General features: G+C 43.4%; 1 protein-coding gene across 1 annotated transcript; it reads right to left on the minus strand.

Annotated features, from left to right (window-relative positions):
- Nucleotides 1-2,207: 2,207 nt before the first annotated feature.
- LOC139537078 (fermitin family homolog 3-like) lies at nucleotides 2,208-19,592 on the minus strand. The gene is made up of 14 exons (XM_071337957.1): nucleotides 16,124-19,592; nucleotides 15,615-15,848; nucleotides 9,893-10,009; nucleotides 9,597-9,759; nucleotides 9,367-9,469; nucleotides 9,141-9,248; nucleotides 8,904-9,038; nucleotides 8,451-8,500; nucleotides 8,018-8,142; nucleotides 7,682-7,788; nucleotides 7,219-7,434; nucleotides 6,993-7,117; nucleotides 6,001-6,142; nucleotides 2,208-3,618 (listed from the first exon to the last, which is right to left on the minus strand). The coding sequence occupies exons 1-14, from the start codon at nucleotides 16,245-16,247 to the stop codon at nucleotides 3,439-3,441; spliced, it is 1,929 nt and encodes a 642-aa protein (XP_071194058.1). The 5' UTR covers nucleotides 16,248-19,592; the 3' UTR covers nucleotides 2,208-3,438.
- Nucleotides 19,593-19,719: the final 127 nt, after the last annotated feature.

Below are 19,719 nucleotides of genomic sequence, written 5' to 3' on the forward strand. Positions count from 1 at the left end.
CAAATGTTAAAGTTGTCTGTGATGATATTTGAACACACAACCTTTGGGTGGTAGATTGGTTAGGCTGGTCGACTAGCTGGATAAGCTGGTGATGCTGGTATTTTTGCTAATTAGCTAAAATGCTAAAGTTGTCCGTGATGAGATTCAAACACGCAACCTTTGGGTTGGTAGACTTTCACGTAAGTAACCTTCTGTCTTATGTAACAATACCAAACGTAACATATCATACTCATTTGAATGTTCTGGATTTTCATTTACTTTGTTACGTCTAGTCTATGAGGCCAGGCTGGGTAACTAACATGTGCTGGTTTTGCTGGTGACCAGCCTTCATTGTGTTTTAGACACTTTGATGCTGGTATGCTGGTGATTCTGCAGCGTACCAGCATAAACTGGCCACCAGCAAAACCAGCATCACATTGTTTAACCTTTAAGAGTCAGAGCTCTAGAGGGGGGGGGTATCCAAAAAGGTACGTTTCCAAAAATAATATGACTAAATTATTTGATGAAATATTGAATTTGGTCTGTGCTACTATAGCCCATAGAAACACATACATAAATGGTGAATAACACATACATAAATGGCAGAATAGACAGTAGAAAAAATTATCATAAGGAATACGTTTTTGAAGTGTCTTTCCTACATCTGTGAATGCTCAGGAAATATATATACTGTATATATTTTTTTTGAACACATATTTAACCCACATTTTTGGGGGACACAAAACTACCTCCATTTGTCTGTATGGCTTACCTTCAGACGAGTCCCGTGACACACGGCCACCTTCCACCGCAGATGCGGAAGGCTGACATAGGAGGCCGCGGTGGATTGAGACGCAGCCCACGTAAAACTGATATCTGTAGCTTAAACTGAAGGATTTTGATGGGGATTTTTTTATTATGTTACTTAGATTGACGCACCAGCTAGCTGTCTATGTTACTTAGATTGACACACCAGCTAGCTGTCTATGACAGTATCATGAAACCATGAAGAGAGATCCAGATGTTCATCCCATGGATATTTAGAGGGCTTCATGACCACCAGTCAGCTTGTAAAAGAGCTCCTGGTTCAACACCTCTGTCTGCTCTCTGGTGTGTGTGGCAATGAAGATGTAGCTCCCAATGTACACGTGCACAATCTTGCAGGTAGCAGTCACACAGCTGAAGACATCTAAAAGAGGAATTACTTAAGACAATAAATGACATACCAGCATAACCATATGGAAAAGATATAGAAGAATTTAACAATATTTTATATGTTCTACCTGGAACTTGTAAGAAATACATATGGCAGCAAATATACTTACAATATTCATAGGAGATTCTTGTAATATCTGAATTACAGTATATGGGTGGGTAACATTTAGACATAACATACATTTGAAGTGTATTCTATAAAAAACATACAAGAGACATTTTAATTTAGCCTTCTAATGTCTCACATATGGGACATACACATTTCAAAGTACTTGCATGCCACTGTCTGACGTCACTAGTGCACGCAACGACACACTAATTCAAGAAAGATGGAGAGTCCGCCGCGAGGAGGAGCAAGAGGAAGAAAGGGGGGAAAGCAGGATGGGGAGAAGAGGACGAGGAGGAAGGAGGGGGAGAAGAGGAGGAGGAGCAGGTGGAGGAAGGGGACGGGGAAAGCAGGATGGGGAGAAGAGGAGGAGGAAGGAGGGGGAGAAGAGGAGGAGCAGGAGTGGGAAGGAGGGGGAGGAGAGGAGGAGGAGCAGGTGGAGGAAGGGGACGGGGGAAAGCAGGATGGGGAGAAGAGGAGGAGGAAGGAGGGGGAGAAGAGGAGGAGGAGCAGGTGGAGGAGGAAGTGGGATGGGGAAAGTAGGAGGGGGAGGAGGAGCAGGTGGAGGAAGGAGGAAAGCAGGAGGGGGAGAAGAGGAGGAGCAGGGGGAGGAAGGGGGACACGGGAAAGGAGGGGGAGGAGGAAGGGAAAGAATGACTTTGATAGCAGCAGTGAATCTACTTAGATAGTGGTGATCTCTCAACTATCATTCTCACAATAGCACATTGGTAGTAGTCAGTGACAAATATCAAAGCTAAGCTGGGCTTGGTTAAAACCCTGGATAGGAGGTGCTGCCCAGCTTTAACTATGGAAACTCATACTGGAAAATGTATATACAAATATTGTATTTTTCTTATAGTAATTTTCAGTCTTTCTTATATGTTGACTTGTAAGAAAAACAATGTGAAACCCATAAGGAAAGCATTTATTTTGTAGAGCATACACCTTATAATATTCATAGATGAGTCATAATTAATATATTTTACTCAAATATATCATACCATATCTATGTTGGAAATTCACCACAATCATGTATTCAATAGTGTATGTCATATAAGGCATATAACACATATACAAGTACATCACTGACATATAAGGAAAAACATACAAAATCTTACCAGATCCTAGATAACTTATTAGATATTGGTACAAATACTCTTCTTCTGCCATACAATATTCTTATTTGATTTTCATGATTATTTTCCATATGGGTAATCAGCTAGACTATGCTGGTAAACCAGGATAACAAGCTAGACCATGCTGGTCAGACCAGCTAGACCATGCTGGACAACAAGCATAACCAGCTAGACCATGCTGGTCAGACCAGCTAGACTATGCTGGACAACAAGCATAACCAGCTAGACCATGCTGGTCAGACCAGCTAGACCATGCTGGACAACAAGCATAACCAGCTAGACCATGCTGGTCAGACCAGCTAGACCATGCTGGACAACAAGCATAACCAGCTAGACCATGCTGGTCAGACCAGCTAGACCATGCTGGATAACAAGCATAACCAGCTAGACCATGCTGGACAACAAGCATAACCAGCTAGACCATGCTGGTCAGACCAGCTAGACTATGCTGGACAACAAGCATAACCAGCTAGACCATGCTAGTCAGACCAGCTAGACCATGCTGGTCAGACCAGCTAGACTATGCTGGACAACAAGCATAACCAGCTAGACCATGCTGGTCAGACCAGCTAGACTATGCTGGACAACAAGCATAACCAGCTAGACCATGCTGGTCAGACCAGCTAGACCATGCTGGACAACAAGCATAACCAGCTAGACCATGCTTGTCAGACCAGCTAGACTATGCTGGACAACAAGCATAACCAGCTAGACCATCCTGGTCAGACCAGCTAGACCATGCTGGACAACAAGCATAACCAGCTAGACCATGCTGGCCAGACCATGCTGGACAACAAGCATAACCAGCTAGACCATGCTGGTCAGACCAGCTAGACTATGCTGGACAACAAGCATGACCAGCTAGACCAAGCTGGTCAGACCAGCTAGACTATGCTGGACAACAAACATAACCAGCTAGACCATGCTAGTCAGACCAGCTAGCTGTCTATGACAGTATCATGAAACCATAAAGAGAGATCCAGATGTTCATCTCATGGATATTTAGAGGGCTTCATGGCCACCAGTCAGCTTGTAAAAGAGCTCCTGGTTCAACACCTCTGTCTGTTCTCTGGTGCGTGTGGCCATAAAGATGTAGCCCCCAATGTACTCGTGCACAATCTTGCAGGTAGCAGTCACACAGCTGAAGGCAATGTTCACATTGCCATTGAACTCGATGGCCACCTGGAATAAAGAATAGAGGATTTTGGCAATGAAGCCCTTTCTCTACATCACCAGAGTCATATAAACTCATGGATAAAATGTTTATCTCTGCATCCAGTATGAAGGAAGTTAGAGGTAGTTTTCCGAGCCAATGCTAACTAGCGTTAGCACAATTACTAGAAGTATATGGTATCTACTACCATGCTAGCAGTTAACATAGATTTCCAGTCATTGTGCTAACGCTAGTTAAGCCCCGATTTTTTTGTTGTAAAGAAATTAGTTAAAACCCCAGATCCTTTACCCCCTCCATTGAGCAATGCAACAGTTTTCTTTAATTTCCCCAATACAAAATCAAGGACATCTACTGCACTGTACAAACTACACCTTGCTTAGGACCTGCCCCTCTTCTTCATACTGAGCCTCACAGCTGCAGTTTAAACACATTCTAATTGACAACCCCAACATCTGTCTCTGAAATTGTCCAAAATATGAGTTAAACTATCTGCCCCTTGGTCCCTATTCTAACAGCAATCATAAAATCCAGCCTCATTCTTCTCAGAAAACTGCCTCCATTATACTAACATTGAAAAAACCTGGACTGGACCCCAACACCCTAAGCAATTACATACCAATTTCCAACTTGCCATTTCTATCAAAGGTCCTTGAACGTGTGGTCTCAATACAGCTACATAACTACCTTTCAACCAACAATCTGCATGAACCCTTCCAGTCCGGCTTCTGTGCATGGCAGAGAACAAAGACAGCCCTGGTAAAAGTAACAAATAGCTTGTTGATGGCAGCTGATGATGGAGACACTAGCATCCTTTTACTTATGGGCATGACAGCAGCATTTGACACACCGAATCATGAGATTCTCATCAGCAGACTTAAGAACTTGCTTGGATTCTCTGGCACAGAGACTGACAGACAAGAATGTGTAACTCTTGGTAATTATAAATCCAACCCTGCCACAGTCACTCAAGGGGTTCCACAGGGCTCAGTTCTGGGGGCCACTCTTGTTCTCTATATACATGCTAGCACTTGGTATACTAATCCGAAGATTTGGATGAAACTTTAATATTTATGCAGATGACACACAAAAATACTCTACATTACGAAAAGTATGTGGACACCTGCTCATTGAAAATCTCATTCCAAAATCATGGGCATTAAAATATGGAGTTGGTCCCCCATTTGCTGCTATTACAGCCTTCACTCTTCTGGGAAGGTCTTCCACTAGATGTTGGAACATTGCTGTGGGGAGCATTAGTGAGATCGGGCACTGATGTTGGCCGATTAGGCCTGGCTCGCAGTTGACGTTCCAATTCAACCCAAAGGTGTTCGATGGGTTGAGGTCATGGCTCTGTGCAGGCCAGTGAAGTTCTTCCACACTGATCTCGACAAACCATTTCTGTATGGACCTCGCTTTGTGCAGGGGAGTATTGTCATGCTGAAACAGGAAAGGGCCTTCGTGAAACTGTTGCCACAAAGTTGGAAGCACAGAATCATCTAGAATGTCATTATATGCTGTAGTGTTATTGTGTCTCTTCACTGGAACTAAGGGGCCTAGCCCGAATCATGAAAAACAGCCCCAGACCATTATTCCTCCTCCACTAAACTTTACAGTTGGCACTATTCATTTGGGCAGGTAGCGTTCTCCTGGCATCCGCCAAACCCAGATTTGTCCGTCGGACTGCCAGATGGTGAAGCGTGATTCATCACTCCAGTGAACATGTTTCCACTGCTCCAGAGACCAATGGCGGCGAGCTTTACACCACTCCAGGCGATGCTTGGCATTGCGCATGGTGATCTTAGGCTTGTGTGCGGCTGCTCAGCCATGGAACACCATTTCATGAAGTTTCCGACGAACAGTTCTTGTGCTGACGTTGCTTCCAGAAACAGTTTGGAACTCGGTAGTGAGTGTTGCAACCGAGGACAGACGATGTTTGTGCGCTAAGCTCTTCACTGCTTAGCGCACAAGCACTGCTTTTCTTTCGATCCTATCAGTATCGACACATGCCTTAATGACGCACGTATCGACTGACCGTCCTCTCTGCATGGTGTTTTGGGTAACACGTGTTACATCTTTGGCCGTTAGAGGAAAGCTGCATCGTTAAAATACTCGTAAGCCTAAGTTCCATCGCTATCGGGAAACCAGGCCCTGGTCACACCAGTCCACAAATCTGTGCAGCATGGGTGACAGGGCCTTCACGTGGCCTCTCAGCTCTGGAATGTTCTACCTGCACATTCATTTTTGTGTGTTTTGTTTTATACCTTATGCGCATTGAGCCTGGGAAATTCACTTTACAAATGAAATATTATTATTATTACATATTTGATATAATACAGACCAAGTAACAGATACATGAAGAAACATAATTAGGTAAAAAGTGAGACGTGTACCTGCTGGATATCCCAGTTGACATTCCACTGCTTCATGATGTTGTATCTCCACGTCTTCACCACATCTCCGGTGCCGAGGTCAATGCGGATGAGACGGTTGTTGGTGACGCCGAGGACCTCATCTTTACGGCATCCCTTAAACCTGTGTTTATACAGGAAATGTGTCGGATTTGGGTAATTTCAAGTGAGATCAGATTTAGTGCTATGTTGACGAGGCAGATATCTGTAAACTATTCCCCCTCAGGAGACTGAAAAGATTTGGCATGGGTCCTCAGATCCTCAAAAGGTTCTACAGCTGCACCATCGAGAGCATCCTGACTGGTTGCATCACTGCCTGGTATGGCAACTGCTCGGCCTCCGACCGCAAGGCACTACAGAGAGTAGTGCGTACGGCCCAGTACATCACTGGAGCCAAGCCTCCTGCCATCCAGGACCTCTAAATCAGGCAGTATCATATCAAGCCCTAGAAATTGTCAAAGACTCCAGCCACCCTAGTCATAGACTGTTCTCTCTGCTACCGCACAGCAAGCGGTACCGGAGCGCCAAGTCGAGGTCCAAAAGGCTTCTTAACAGCTTCTACCCCCAAGCCATAAGACTCCTGAACAGCTAATCAAAGGGCTACCCAGACCCCTCTTTTACACTGCTGCTACTCTCTGTTTATAATCTATGCATAGTCACTTTAACTCTACCTACATGTACATATTACCTCAATTACCTCGCCTAACCGGTGCCCCTGCACATTGACTCTGTACTGGTACCCCCTGTATATAGCCTCGCTTGTTATTTTACTGCTGCTGTTTAATTATTTGTTACTTTTATTTTCTATTTTCTACTTATCTATTTTTTACAAAACACTTATTTTTTTCTTAACTTCTTAAAGCATTGTTGGTTAAAGGCTTGTAAGTAAGCATTTCACTGTAAGGTCTGTTGTATTCTGCGCATGTGACAAATACAATTTGATTTGACTATTTGACAAAAAGACATGTACTCACCTCACCACAAAATAACACACCCCGAACTCAGGTAGAGCCTGCCAGATCTGAAGAAACCTGAGGAGAGCATCTGTTAGAGGGAGCTGGGCCACATTCTGATAGGCTTCCAGGATGCGGGGAGTTAGCTGACAGAGCAGAGGAATGGTTAGAATCACTGGAGACTGAATCTTATTGTTTGCTTCTCTTACCATACATTCGAGTTCCGCCCAGATCACATGACTCTTACCTGTTTGGACTTGTACTTTTTGTGGTAGCGTGGGGATACAAGGCCGTGTGTGTTGATGATGTCATCAGTCTGAGCAGCATTGACCCCGGGGGTGGTTCGCTGCATGTCCAGGAAGGACTGGATATTCTGCACCTCATTAGAGAAGGAGCTGTCTGCTAGACTCTTCCCCTTGGAGGCTAAACGGCAAGCTGCCATCCACCTGCTGTACTGCAGCTCCTAGTGGAAGGGGGAGGAATGGACATATGGAAAGATGGAAAGAAACCATAGCATAGCATAGTGGGATATAGTACATTTATATGTAGGGTCAGGGTGACACTGAAGAGGAAACTGTTCTTATAGCAGTTGGGTCTATTCCTTGGGACATGTTATATACATGTACACAAACCAGTGGTCAAATTCGAATAGCTTTTTACTTATAGGAAGAGTGCTTCGAACAGAGTGAGCTGAGAGTTGAGTTCCTTACATTCTCACAGCGTAGGTAGACCTCATTCATGCCCTGAGGCCCAGGAATCAGCAGTCTGATGCAGAACTTCTGACCAGCCACACTAATGTCTGGGACCACCTCGCAGCCTGGGGAGCACAGCACTTCCTTATGGGACCAGTTTGGACTCATTTGGCTTGTTAAAGTCACCAGTGAAGAAACGTCATTATATCTAGAATGTCCTTTCTGATGCTCTATGTACTACACATCTTCGTGTCAACTTGTGTGGTTGTGGTTCTATGTGAAAATGTGGGCTGAATGTAGAGTATGTGCATGTGGGTGGGCATTTTCACCACAGTGAACGTCAGTACATTTGACCTTTGAGATTCATCTGCTGAATGGGCTCCTTGAGGCTCTCCTCTTTACTCTTGTAGTAGGAGATGGATGTGTTGTTGAACGTGAACCAGAACTGCTTATAGCCCTTTAGTGTCAGTCTCTTTGGTCTAGTAGAGAGTGAGATGAAGCAAACTAGAATGCTAAGGGTTTTCAGCAACATTGGAAAGGGTACGCAGTTGTATGTCTGTGTGAGTGAGCGTGTCAATAAAACCGTAGCTGCGGTTAGTGTGTGTTTGCTTGTGGGTGTGTGTGTCTATAAACACTCATCCAGACTATCAGAGTCTCATATATCTTGTGTGATCGATATCCAATCTAAAATCCATGGCAGGAAAAGGTGGTCACCGGCAGAAAGATGGATGTGAGTCAGAGGGCGTTCAGCCAGCCAGTAGTGATGTATGTTGTCAACCCATCTTACCTGAAGATGTTCAAGTAGTCATGCAGCTCTGGTGCTACCCTCATTGTTTCCTGTGAAGAGATAAAGCCCTGTGTCTATTTTGTGTCATGTGCGGTTGCAATTCAACTTTTTCCATGTCACTTTTTTTGCTTCCTTACAAATCAGCCCTGATCACCATTACAGACTGCTACAGTATGGTGGAGAATCAGAGGGACTAACCAGCATGTCTTCAGCACTGCACTCCTCTGCATCCATCTTCACATTACAGACTGCTACAGTATGGTGGAGAATCAGAGGGACTAACCAGCATGTCTTCAGCACTGCACTCCTCTGCATCCATCTTCACATTACAGACTGCTACAGTATGGTGGAGAATCAGAGGGACTAACCAGCATGTCTTCAGCACTGCACTCCTCTGCATCCATCTTCACATTACAGACTGCTACAGTATGGTGGAGAATCAGAGGGACTAACCAGCATGTCTTCAGCACTGCACTCCTCTGCATCCATCTTCACCTCCAAACACTGAAGGGCGGAGTCAAGGTCATCCATGGCAGGACATGATGTCATCAGCCGGGGCTCTGACAGAGACACCTTACCAATGTGGTGCTGAGGATAGCGCACACACAAACGTATAACAGTGTGAAAGAGAAGGGAAGCAATGTGTCATAGACAGAGAATAACCTTTGGGGACAGTTCTTGTTTGTTTACCTGAAGGGCAGCAAAGAGCATCATCTCTTCCTCTGTGCAGCCAACATCCTCTAACAAGATGGCCCAGCGAGCCTGCTCATACATCTGGGTCAGACGGACTGCATCATACTGGAGACGGAGACAAGGTAGATAAAGTGACCGATTACACATAGCACAATTCATGGCCACCATGAGGTAGAAGAAGGAAATAATGGATAGCCCCTCAGAGAGCATGTTGCAGGCCTACCTTGGGCTGCAGGTCATGGAAGCAGTAGTATTTGAAGCGTAGCAGCAGTCTGTCATGCTCCTGCACTCCCTGTTGGAGCAGAGAACGAGACGAATCCAGCCATCTAAAGTCCACAATAAAACACATGTAATTCATTGAATTACACGCCGTTATTTTTCACTAACAATACACAGAGTAACATACGCATATCTAAACATATCTATGTGTGTTGTGAACACACAGACACTCACCTGCTGTGAACTTGGGCCTTGTCCACAAGGCTGGTGGGACGGGGCGTCTTGGTGATAGTCTCAGGAGCAGGTAGGCTGACAGACAACATCTTATACACAGCCTCAGTCTGGGGTGAGTCAGCAAAGTGCACAGGCATGCCATTGGACAGGGTGTGAGCTGGACCTGTCGTTATTACACATGCAGTTAGGATATGTCACATGATATTTGGTATGTACTGTACAGTGAAAGCTATTGTACTTAATGTTGCCCATCCATTTTGAAATTTGAAGTGTACCACCAATTCCACTGGACCTGCCTGATGAGATCCGAAGGCTTGTTAGATCATATACTACTACTTCCTCCTCTGTGTCTTTCTTCTTTTTCTTCTCCTCCACTGGCCGTAACAACGACAGCTCCTCTGGGTGACGCATGTCTGAGAACAAGCAGTGTGAGGGGATACTGATTAACACCTGCAACAATGAACCTCTAGTTAGAGAGCACGGTATAGCCCAGACGCACTTCTCCAGGTACCTGCAGAATCGCAACTTTACAAAAAAGATTTCCCCTCTTTCCCATCTCTCCCACCCACCAGCTGGCTTGATGAATGTTTGAACCTGGATCCGTATGTAAAGGGACATACAGTCTTTCTATGGTGTAAGACATTATTCAGAATATGATATGCCCCACTCTTGACCATGTAAAGCACTCATTGGAGGTGAGATTTCTGATATCACCTGGCATTCTGCAATTGACAGGATACACTCATCCTCTATCTGCATTAGACATGTGTTACTACAGTTTAAAGTATTTCATTGCCTACACTTTAGCAGGAGTATACATGCCAGATTGTATCCAGATACAGTGCATTTTGGAAAATATTCAGACCCCTTGACTTTTTCCACATTTTTTTTACGTTACATCCTTATTCCATAGTCTGCAGAGAAGAATGGGAGTAACTCCCCAAATACCGTTGTGCCAAGCTTGTAGCGTCATACCCTATAAGACTCGAGGCTGTAATCGCTGCCAAAGGTGCTTCAACAAAGTACTGAGTAAAGGGTCTGAATACTTATGTAAATGAGGTATTTCTGTTTTGTTTTTTTATATATTGGCAAAAATGTCTGAAAACCTGTTTTCGTTTTGTAATCATCAAGGGGATACAACTGTAAACGTAACAAAATGTGGAAAAAGTCAAGGGATCTGAATACTTTCCAAATGCACTGTATACCTGTATACCGGTAATGACTAAAACTTATTTCAATTCTTAGGACCAATATCGAATTAATTTAGGGCATTTCCAGACCATGTGTATAAATTGTCCATTGCCCCCACTACAGTGCCAACATTTGTCAGACACAGAAGGTCGCATGAGTTTCAATTTCCTACTGGTCAGATATACTCTCTATACAGACATTTGAAATGGATACAATTTTTCAAAAAAATTAATTCCAGATACGTTCCCATGTTTCAGAAGAAAGGTGGACACCTAAATCATTGCCCCAGCACAATTCTACACGTGGCATACACAAGATCTGGAGTTAGTAAGGAGTTTATAAAGTTGACTGGCTAAGTGTCTATTGTACTTAAACATTTCAGTTTTCTAATTCAGTAGACTTTGGAGATCTTCTCTCCCACATGTTTAGAAAAATGTGACCTTATTTGTAAGTAGAGTAGGAAGTCTTTATTGGGAAAATTTTATTCATTTCTGATCTGTTCAAATGATCCCATATTGTTGTCATCAAACAAATCAGAGACCATGGAAATACATTTAGCTTCCCATTCTCTATTTACCACAAGGTTTTCCATTATTCAACACACCCCCATTTTACCAAAGAGGGGCTTGGGATGAATGCTTCCAACAAAGCTCAAAGTTGTATGCAAATTGGAAGCAATCTCACAGGAACATTTTAAAATGGGATTCTTTATCCCTTCCCAGTATTTTGGATTGTACCACAGGGCCCGAAGAGACAACGAACATATGTTAATGTCAAAGACCTCTTGTTTTATGACCTCCCAAGGAGTGGGATCGTTGTTATAAGCCCATTTAAGAGGGTACCTTGCATTAAATACCAAATTGTTTTTCTGAATATCAGGAAGGCCCAGGCCACCTCTATTTCTGTCCATTGATCATTTTGAATGGCTGACTCAAGGGGGTTTGTTTCTCTCTCCAGAGAAACTTCCTGAAAAAAGTAATGAACTTCTTGAACCATTCTCCCGAAAAGGAGAGAGGGATTACACTGAGGAGGTATGTTATAGCTGGGTTAGACAATCTGAACCCTCTCGTTCTAAAATTATCCACCGAAATTGTTGCAACCGTTATTACTAGCCTGTTCAACTTCTCGTATCGTCTGAGATCCCCAAAGATTGGAAAGCTGCCGCGGTCATCCCCCTCTTCAAAGGGGAGACACTCTAGACCCAAACTGTTATAGACGTATATTCATCCTGCCCTGCCTTTATAAAATCTTCGAAAGCCAAGTTAACAAACAGATCACCGACCATTTCGAATCCCACCGTACATTCTCCACTATGCAATCTGGTTTCCGAGATGGTCATTGGTGCACCTCAGCCACGCTCAAGGTCCTAAATGATATCATAACCGCCATCGATAAAAGACAGTACTGTGCAGCCGTCTTCAGCGACCTGGCCAAGGCTTTCGACTCTGTCAATCACCGTATTCTATCACAGACTCAATCACAGACTCAATAGCCTTGGCTTTTCAAATGACTGCCTCGCCTGGTTCACCAACTACATCTCAGATAGAGTTCAGTGTGTCAAATCAGAGGGTCTGTTGTCTGGACCTCTTGCAGTCTCTATGGGGTGCCACAGGGTTCAATTCTCAGGCTGACTCTTTTCTCTGTATATATCAATGATGTTGCTCTTGCTGTTGGTGATTCTCTGATCCAACTCTACGCAGACGACACCATTCTGTATATATCTGGCCCTTCTTTGGACACTGTTAACAAAGCTTCAATGCCATACAACACTCCTTCCGTGGCCTCCAACTGCTTTTAAATGCTAGTAAAACTAAATACATGCTCTTCAACCGATTGCTGCCCGCACACGCCCGCCCGACTAGCAACACTACTCTGGACGGTTCTGACTTAGAATATGTGGACAACTACAAATACCTAGGTATCTGGTAAGACTGTAAACTCTCCTTCCAGACTCACATTAAGCATCTCCAATCCAAAATTACATCTAGAATCAGCTTCCTATTTCACAGCAAAGCCTCCTTCACTCATGCTGCCAAACATACCCTCGTAAAACTGACTATCCTACCGATCCTTGACTTCGGTGATGTCATTTACAAAATAGCCTCCAACACTGGATGTAGTCTATAACAGTGACATCCGTTTTGTCACCAAAGCACCATATACTACCCACCACTGCGACCTGTATGGTCTCGTTGGCTGGCCCTCACTACATATTCGTCGACAAACCCACTGGCTCCAGGTCATCTATAAGTCTTTGCTAGGTAAAGCCCCGCAGCTCACTGGTCACCATAGCAACACCAACCTGTAGCACGCGCTCCAGCAGGTATATTTCACTGGTCATCCCCAAAGCCAACACTTACTTTGGCCGCCTTTCCTTACAGTTTTCTGCTGCCAATGACTGGAACGAATTGCAAAAATCACTGAAGCTGGAGTCTTATATCTCCCTCTCTAACTTTAAGCATCAGCTGTCAGAGCAGCTTACCGATCACTGCACCTGTACACAGCCAATCTGTAAATAGCCCATCCAACTACCTCATCCCAATATTGCTATTTATCCTCTTGCTCTTTTGCACCCCAGAATCTCTACTTGCACATCATCATCTGCACATCTATCACTCCAGTGTTAATACTAAATTGTAATTATTTTGCCTCTATGGTCTATTTGTTGCCTTACCTCCCTACTCTTCTACATTTGCACACACTGTACATAGATTTTTCTATTGTTTTATTGACTGTACGTTTGTTGATGTGTAACTCTGTGTTGTTGTTTTTAATTGCACTGCTTTGCTTTATCTTGGCCAGGTTGCAGCTGTAAATGAGAACTTGTTCTCAACTGGCCTACCTGGTTAAATAAAATAAAAAAACATGTGGAAGAATGTTCATTTTTATTGTGTCTATTTTACCCAATGTTTTATATATACACTAGATTTCTGACAGACAGCGCTGTTTTGAAGCCACCGCGCCTCCATCTTGGCACTCCCCCATCAAGCTATGGAAATGCATTTATTAATGTCTATTTGTTTTTGCCACTTTTATTCTATTAGACACCTTAATGCATAATTTTACATTATATTAAACAAACAAATAATACATGAAAAAACATACAAATTATATTATGTGAGCTAAAAATATAAACGCAACATGTAAAGTGTTAGTCCCATGTTTAATGTGCTGAAATAAAAGATACCAGAAATGTTCCATATGCTCAAAAACCTTATTTTGCTTGGATTTTGTGAACAAATTCGTTTACATCCCGGTTAGTGAGTATTTTTCCTTTGCCAAGACAAGCCATTCATCTGACAGGAGTGGCATATCAAGAAGCTGATTAAACAGCAAATTTGGCAGTATGTCCAACCGGCCTCACAACCGCAGACCACGTGTAACCACGCCAGCCCAGCACCTCCACATGCGGCTTCTTCACCTGTGGGATGGTCTGAGACCAATCACCCGGACAGCTGATGAAACTGTGGGTTTGCACAACCAAAGAATTTCTGCACAAACTGTCATAAACCGTCTCAGGGAAGCTCATCTGCGTGCTCGTCATCCTACCCAGGGTCTTGACCTGACCGAAGTTCGGCAATGTAACCAACTTCAGTGGACAAATGTTCACCTACGATGACCACTGGCATGGTGGAGAAGTGTGCTCTTCAAGTATGAATCCCAGTTTCAACTGTACCGGACAGATGGTGTCATGTGGGTGTGCGGTATGCTGGTGTCAACATTGTAAACAGAGTGCCCCATGGTGGCGGTGGGGTTATGATATGGGCAGGCATAAGCTACAGACAAACACAATTACATTTTATCAATGGCAATTTGAATGCACAGAGATACCTTGACGAGATCCTGAGGCCCATTGTCGTGTCATTCATCTGTTCGCCATCACCTCACGTTTCAGCTTGATAATGCACAGCCCCATGTCATGAGAATCTGTGCACAATTCCTGGAAGATGAAAATGGCCCAGTTTTTTCATGGCCTGCTTACTCAGACATGTTATCCATTGATCATGTTTGGAATGCTCTGGATAGATGTATATGACAGCGTGTTCCTGTTCCCACCAATATCCAGCAACTTCACAAAGCCATTGAAGCCATTTTTTTTTAAAGGTATCTGTGACTATTTGATGCATATCTGTATTCCCAGAAATGTGAAATCCACACAGTAGATTAGTGCCTATTGAATTTATTTTAATGGACTGATTTCCTTATATGAACTGTAACTCAGTAAAGTCTTTTAAATTGTTACACGTTGCCTTTATATTTGTGTTCAGTGTATAAAAACGTTTACCAGTATGTTTTATATGTAACTAATTGGCCAATACATAGCATCAGCAATCCAGGGTTTATATACATCATTGATTTTACCACAATTTTTATGCCTTATTGTTTTTAATTGGAAGTCCGATACCCAGCCATCACAAGCTCACTGGGTTATGTAATGTTATGGGCCATCTCAAAGCTAAAATATTTCACCCGTGGCTCCACTCAAAAGTTAGTTTTATAAGGTCTGGCAGCCATTCCTCGACTACTTTGAGAGTACCCTCTCTGCTGAGAACTTAATGTAGCCCCTGCACCCCCCCCCCCCCCATGTCTTATTCTATTGTGTTGTTTCTGTCCTTAATTTCCACCAGCGCTTCCATAGGATAGTACCCATGTAATCTTAATTGATGCGCCCAAGTGTAACAGGGGAATTTAGTTATTGTACCTGATGTTGTGTTATGTTTGTTACTGTAGATAATGCGCCGCTTTTATGTGTTCCAATTACAATAATATCTGCAACAATAACTTCTTACTTTTATTTAGGTAGGAACTTCTCATACATGTACTTACTCAGCAGACGACAGACCCCCATAACAGTTTGGAAGACTGGACGAGAGAAGCAGGCCTGAAGCCTCAGAGTGGTGCCGTTGGGTAGGCCCAGTCTCAGGGGCTTGTGCTGGGGGGTGAGGCTCAGGCGAGCATCGGCATGGATCTCATACTTCTCAAGGGTCCAGGATAGTTGGAGCAGCCACTGCTGCTTCTGCTCCCACCACAGGGCATGGTCTGACCAGTCCTTCTTTATCTCTGGGGTGGACAGAGGAGTCTGCCGGTGATTTATATTAACACATCTATGGTGTGTCTCATAGATACTTTGAATCTTGTTTTGAAATCAATATTCATGTTCTGATTTACAGATATTGTGGAGTACGTGTCTATAATAACTTACTACACCCCACGATTAAGATATCAACAACCCTGAGAAATTACAAAATAGATACTCATATACAATCTAAAAATATACTGTATCTTAAATATAGTCCCAAGATGGACGTTGAAGTGTACGTTGGTAGGGAACTCACGTGTCTTCTCCACAATTCTGAGTACGACACCACCAATGTGCAGGTCTGAGGTCACGCTAACTTTGAAGGGTGTGGCCTCTGGGCCAAGCTCCTCCACTGTCACAGACAGATCCCACGCAGCCATACTTACAGAGGGAAAATATATCACTCATCTTTTATTATTGGTATTAATTGTGATAAGTGATGCTACATCATGGCTTTAACAATAAACTCTCGTTTGAAGACGCTGTACTGCAAAGTGGTAATACAACCATCGGGTTATGCCACATTTAAGATAGTAACACACATTAACACATTTTTCAATTAAAGCAAAAATTCATACTTTTGGGGGAAAGTAAAATGCTGAACTCTGATAGTGTACGGTTATTTATAAACAGACAAATCTGGGGAACATGGTAATGCCCTGAATCAAACTACAGGTCAAATATTAGGCTGACCCTAGTCTTGGCCATTCCCCACATTAAAATATATTGTAATATTGTACTCCACCAACACATTATAATAAGACCAAGATCATATTACTTCCTGTAAATTAATGAGCCCTTTCATATTCATCTGTTCAATAACCCCAATACCCCCTATCCAAGCTTTTATATCTGCCCCTCCTTTTAGGACAAGACCAATTGGACTGTTAGATTATCATAGGAATAATAAAACGTTACCCCAGTAAGCCACTATTCAGTGTGGGCAATTCTAGTTCTGTTCTGTGCCTCAACATCACCCTGTCTGTCTCCATTTTCATAGAGTATCTCTATCAGTGTCTCTATAGTCTCTGCCCTGGGAGGACATTGTTGTTCCCTTACCTAGTTGTAGTCGCAAACAAAATGTTCTTCAGAGTCAAACACCAGGTGCCCTCAGTCTCTACCACTGTTTGGTGGTCTTTGCAGCTTGTGAAATATCTCAGTCACTTCCTCCTGTCTATCTCCCTCTCGGTCTTAGTGTCTGCGGTCTTATCCTGTGTAAATGTCAAGAGATGGAGCACTGTTCCTCTTTCACATACCATCAGGGCTGTAGGTGCTTGTTTTAAAGGGGGAGTTATCAGATACTGTTGCTGAGCAACTATTGTATTGACAAACATGCAAGAATCATTTTCCATATGTGTAAACACATATTGGTATTGGGATAGTTATAAGAACAACTTGATTAGTTGCCGTCTAAAAAAAAATATTCTACAATAAAAATTGATTTAAAAAAAATAATGGATAGTTAAAGATGCAATCCAGGATCTTAAGCGCTTATACATTTAAAATATTGTACGAATTGGAAGTTGTAACATATTCTATGCAGGACGTAACATATCATACAAAATGGATGGCGTAGTACACAATGTTCAGGGACACGTTTTTGACTCGAGCACTACTTACAAAACTACTGGCAAAAAATGATACCAAAGCTCTAGTGCATCACTAACGTAGTCTGTTAATGGGTCGGTGGAGTTTAGACACTCCTGAGGGCTTGTGAGGAAGACCCTCTAGTGGTCAATTACAGGTTAATCATGAGATGCAAGGTTTGTAGGGAAATACTTTTCGTACATTTAGAAAGTACATTAACTTTAACAAACAAAGTATGCAAAGCCATGCTGATTAGCAAAAGTGGAACATGCTTGAAGGGTTTTCCCAGTTTGGAAAGGAAGAAAATAGAAGCAGAAGGATGCATAACCACAGACACAGATCAATATAGAAATAAACTCGGCATAAAAAGAAACGTCCTCTCACTGTCAACTGTGTTTATTTTCAGCAAATTTAACGTGTAAATATTTGTATGAACATAACAAGATTTCAACAACTGAGACATAAACTGAACAAGTTTCATGGACATGTGACTAACAGAAATGGAATAATGTGCCCGTGAGGGGTCAAAAGGGGTCAAAATCAAAAGTAATAGTATCTGGTGTGGCCACCAGCTGCATTAAGTACTGCAGTGCATCTCCTCCTCATGGACTGCGCCAGATTTGTCAGTTCTTGCTGTGAGATGCTACCCCACTCTTCCACCAAGGCACCTGCAAGTTCCCGGACATTTCTGGGGGGAATGGCCCTAGCCCTCACCCTCCGATCCAATAGGTCCCAGACGTGCTCAATGGGATTGAGATCCGGGTTCTTCGCTGGCCATGGCAGAACACTGACATTCCTGTCTTGCAGGAAATCACGCACAGAACGAGCAGTATGGCTGGTGGCATTGTCATGCTGGAGGGTCATGTAACGCACAGAGTTGAGATTGCCTGCAATGACAACAAGCTCAGTCCGATGATCCTGACACACCACCCCAGACCATGACTGACCCTCCACCTCCAAATCGATCGTGCTCCAAAGTACAGGCCTCGGTGTAACAATCATTCCGTCGATGATAAACACAAATCTGACCATCACCCCTCGGTGTAACGCGAATCCGACCATCACCCCTGGTGAGACAAAACCGCCAGTCCTGTCTGGTCCAGCGGTGGGTTTGTACCCATAGGCAACGTTGTTGCCGGTGATGTCTGGTTAGGACCTGCCTTACAACAGGCATACAAGCCCTCAGTCCAGCCTCTCTCAGCCTATTGCGGACAGTCTGAGCCCTGATGGAGGGATTGTGCGTTCCTGGTGTAACTTGGGCAGTTGTTGTTGCCATCCTGTACCTGTCCCGCAGGTGTGATGTTCGCATGTACCAATCCTGTGCAGGTGTTGTTACACGTGGTCTACCACTGCAAGGACAATCAGCTGTCCGTCCTGTCTCCCTCGCCTGTCTTAGGCGTCTCACAGTACAGACATGGCAATTTATTACCCTGGCCACATCTGCAGTCCTCATGCCTCCTTGCAGCATGCCTAAGGCACATTCAAGCAGATGAGCAGGGACCCTGGGCATATTTCTTTTGGTGTTTTTCAGTCAGTAGAAAGGCCTCTTTAGAGTCCTATGTTTTCATAACTGTGACGTTAATTGACTACCGTCTGTCTGTAAGCTGTTAGTGTCTTAACAACCGTTCCACAGGTGCATGTTCATTAATTGTTTATGGTTCATTGAACAAGCATGGGAAACAGTGTTTAAACCCTTTACAATGAAGATTTGTGAAGTTATTTGGAATTTTACGAATTCTTTGAAAGACAGGGTCCTGAAAAAGGGACGTTTCTTTTTTTGCTGACTTTGCCTTTGAGAAAGATTTTGCATAACAGGATTAATTTCACTTGTACATTGCACTTATTGGGCTTTGTGTGTGACTAACATCATGTGTGAGAGTGCCACTTCTGAGAATGGGCTGGTTGTGTAATCATAGGACTAAAATATGATCAAATCTCCCATATTTCTACTCTAGTTCAATTTAGTGGCATCCAGTGTCATGAACTCCAGCAGACCAATGGCTATGGTGAGATGCAGAAATGAAAGAAAAAAAAGCTTGGAAGGGAACAGTACATATATTTTAAACACAACCCTCCCCCCATTACTCTTTGAAACCAGACAAAACATCCATGGGTATGACATCGCAGACCTTCAGGAAACGGTGTCCTGCGGTTCTTGGCTGGCAACCATTTTGTGCACCGTGTGAAGTAGAAGAGCTTTTATACAAAACACCAACTACAGAGGCTACTTTCCCCAGCTCTGTATTGTCAGTCAAAGGGGTTTAA

This window comes from Salvelinus alpinus, chromosome 13 (genome assembly GCF_045679555.1).
Source record: "Salvelinus alpinus chromosome 13, SLU_Salpinus.1, whole genome shotgun sequence".
Classification (NCBI taxonomy): Eukaryota; Metazoa; Chordata; class Actinopteri; order Salmoniformes; family Salmonidae; genus Salvelinus; species Salvelinus alpinus.

Excerpts from the sequence above, each read along its gene's own strand:
- LOC139537078 (XM_071337957.1), bottom strand. The coding sequence starts at position 16,247 with ATGGCTGCGTGGGATCTGTCTGTGACAGTGGAGGAGCTTGGCCCAGAG. Across the intron at positions 7,435-7,681 it reads TCTACCTACGCTGTGAGAAT|GAGCTGCAGTACAGCAGGTG; the intron begins GTAAGGAACTCA and ends CCCTTCCACTAG. Across the intron at positions 6,143-6,992 it reads GTGTGTTATTTTGTGGTGAG|GTTTAAGGGATGCCGTAAAG; the intron begins GTGAGTACATGT and ends GTATAAACACAG.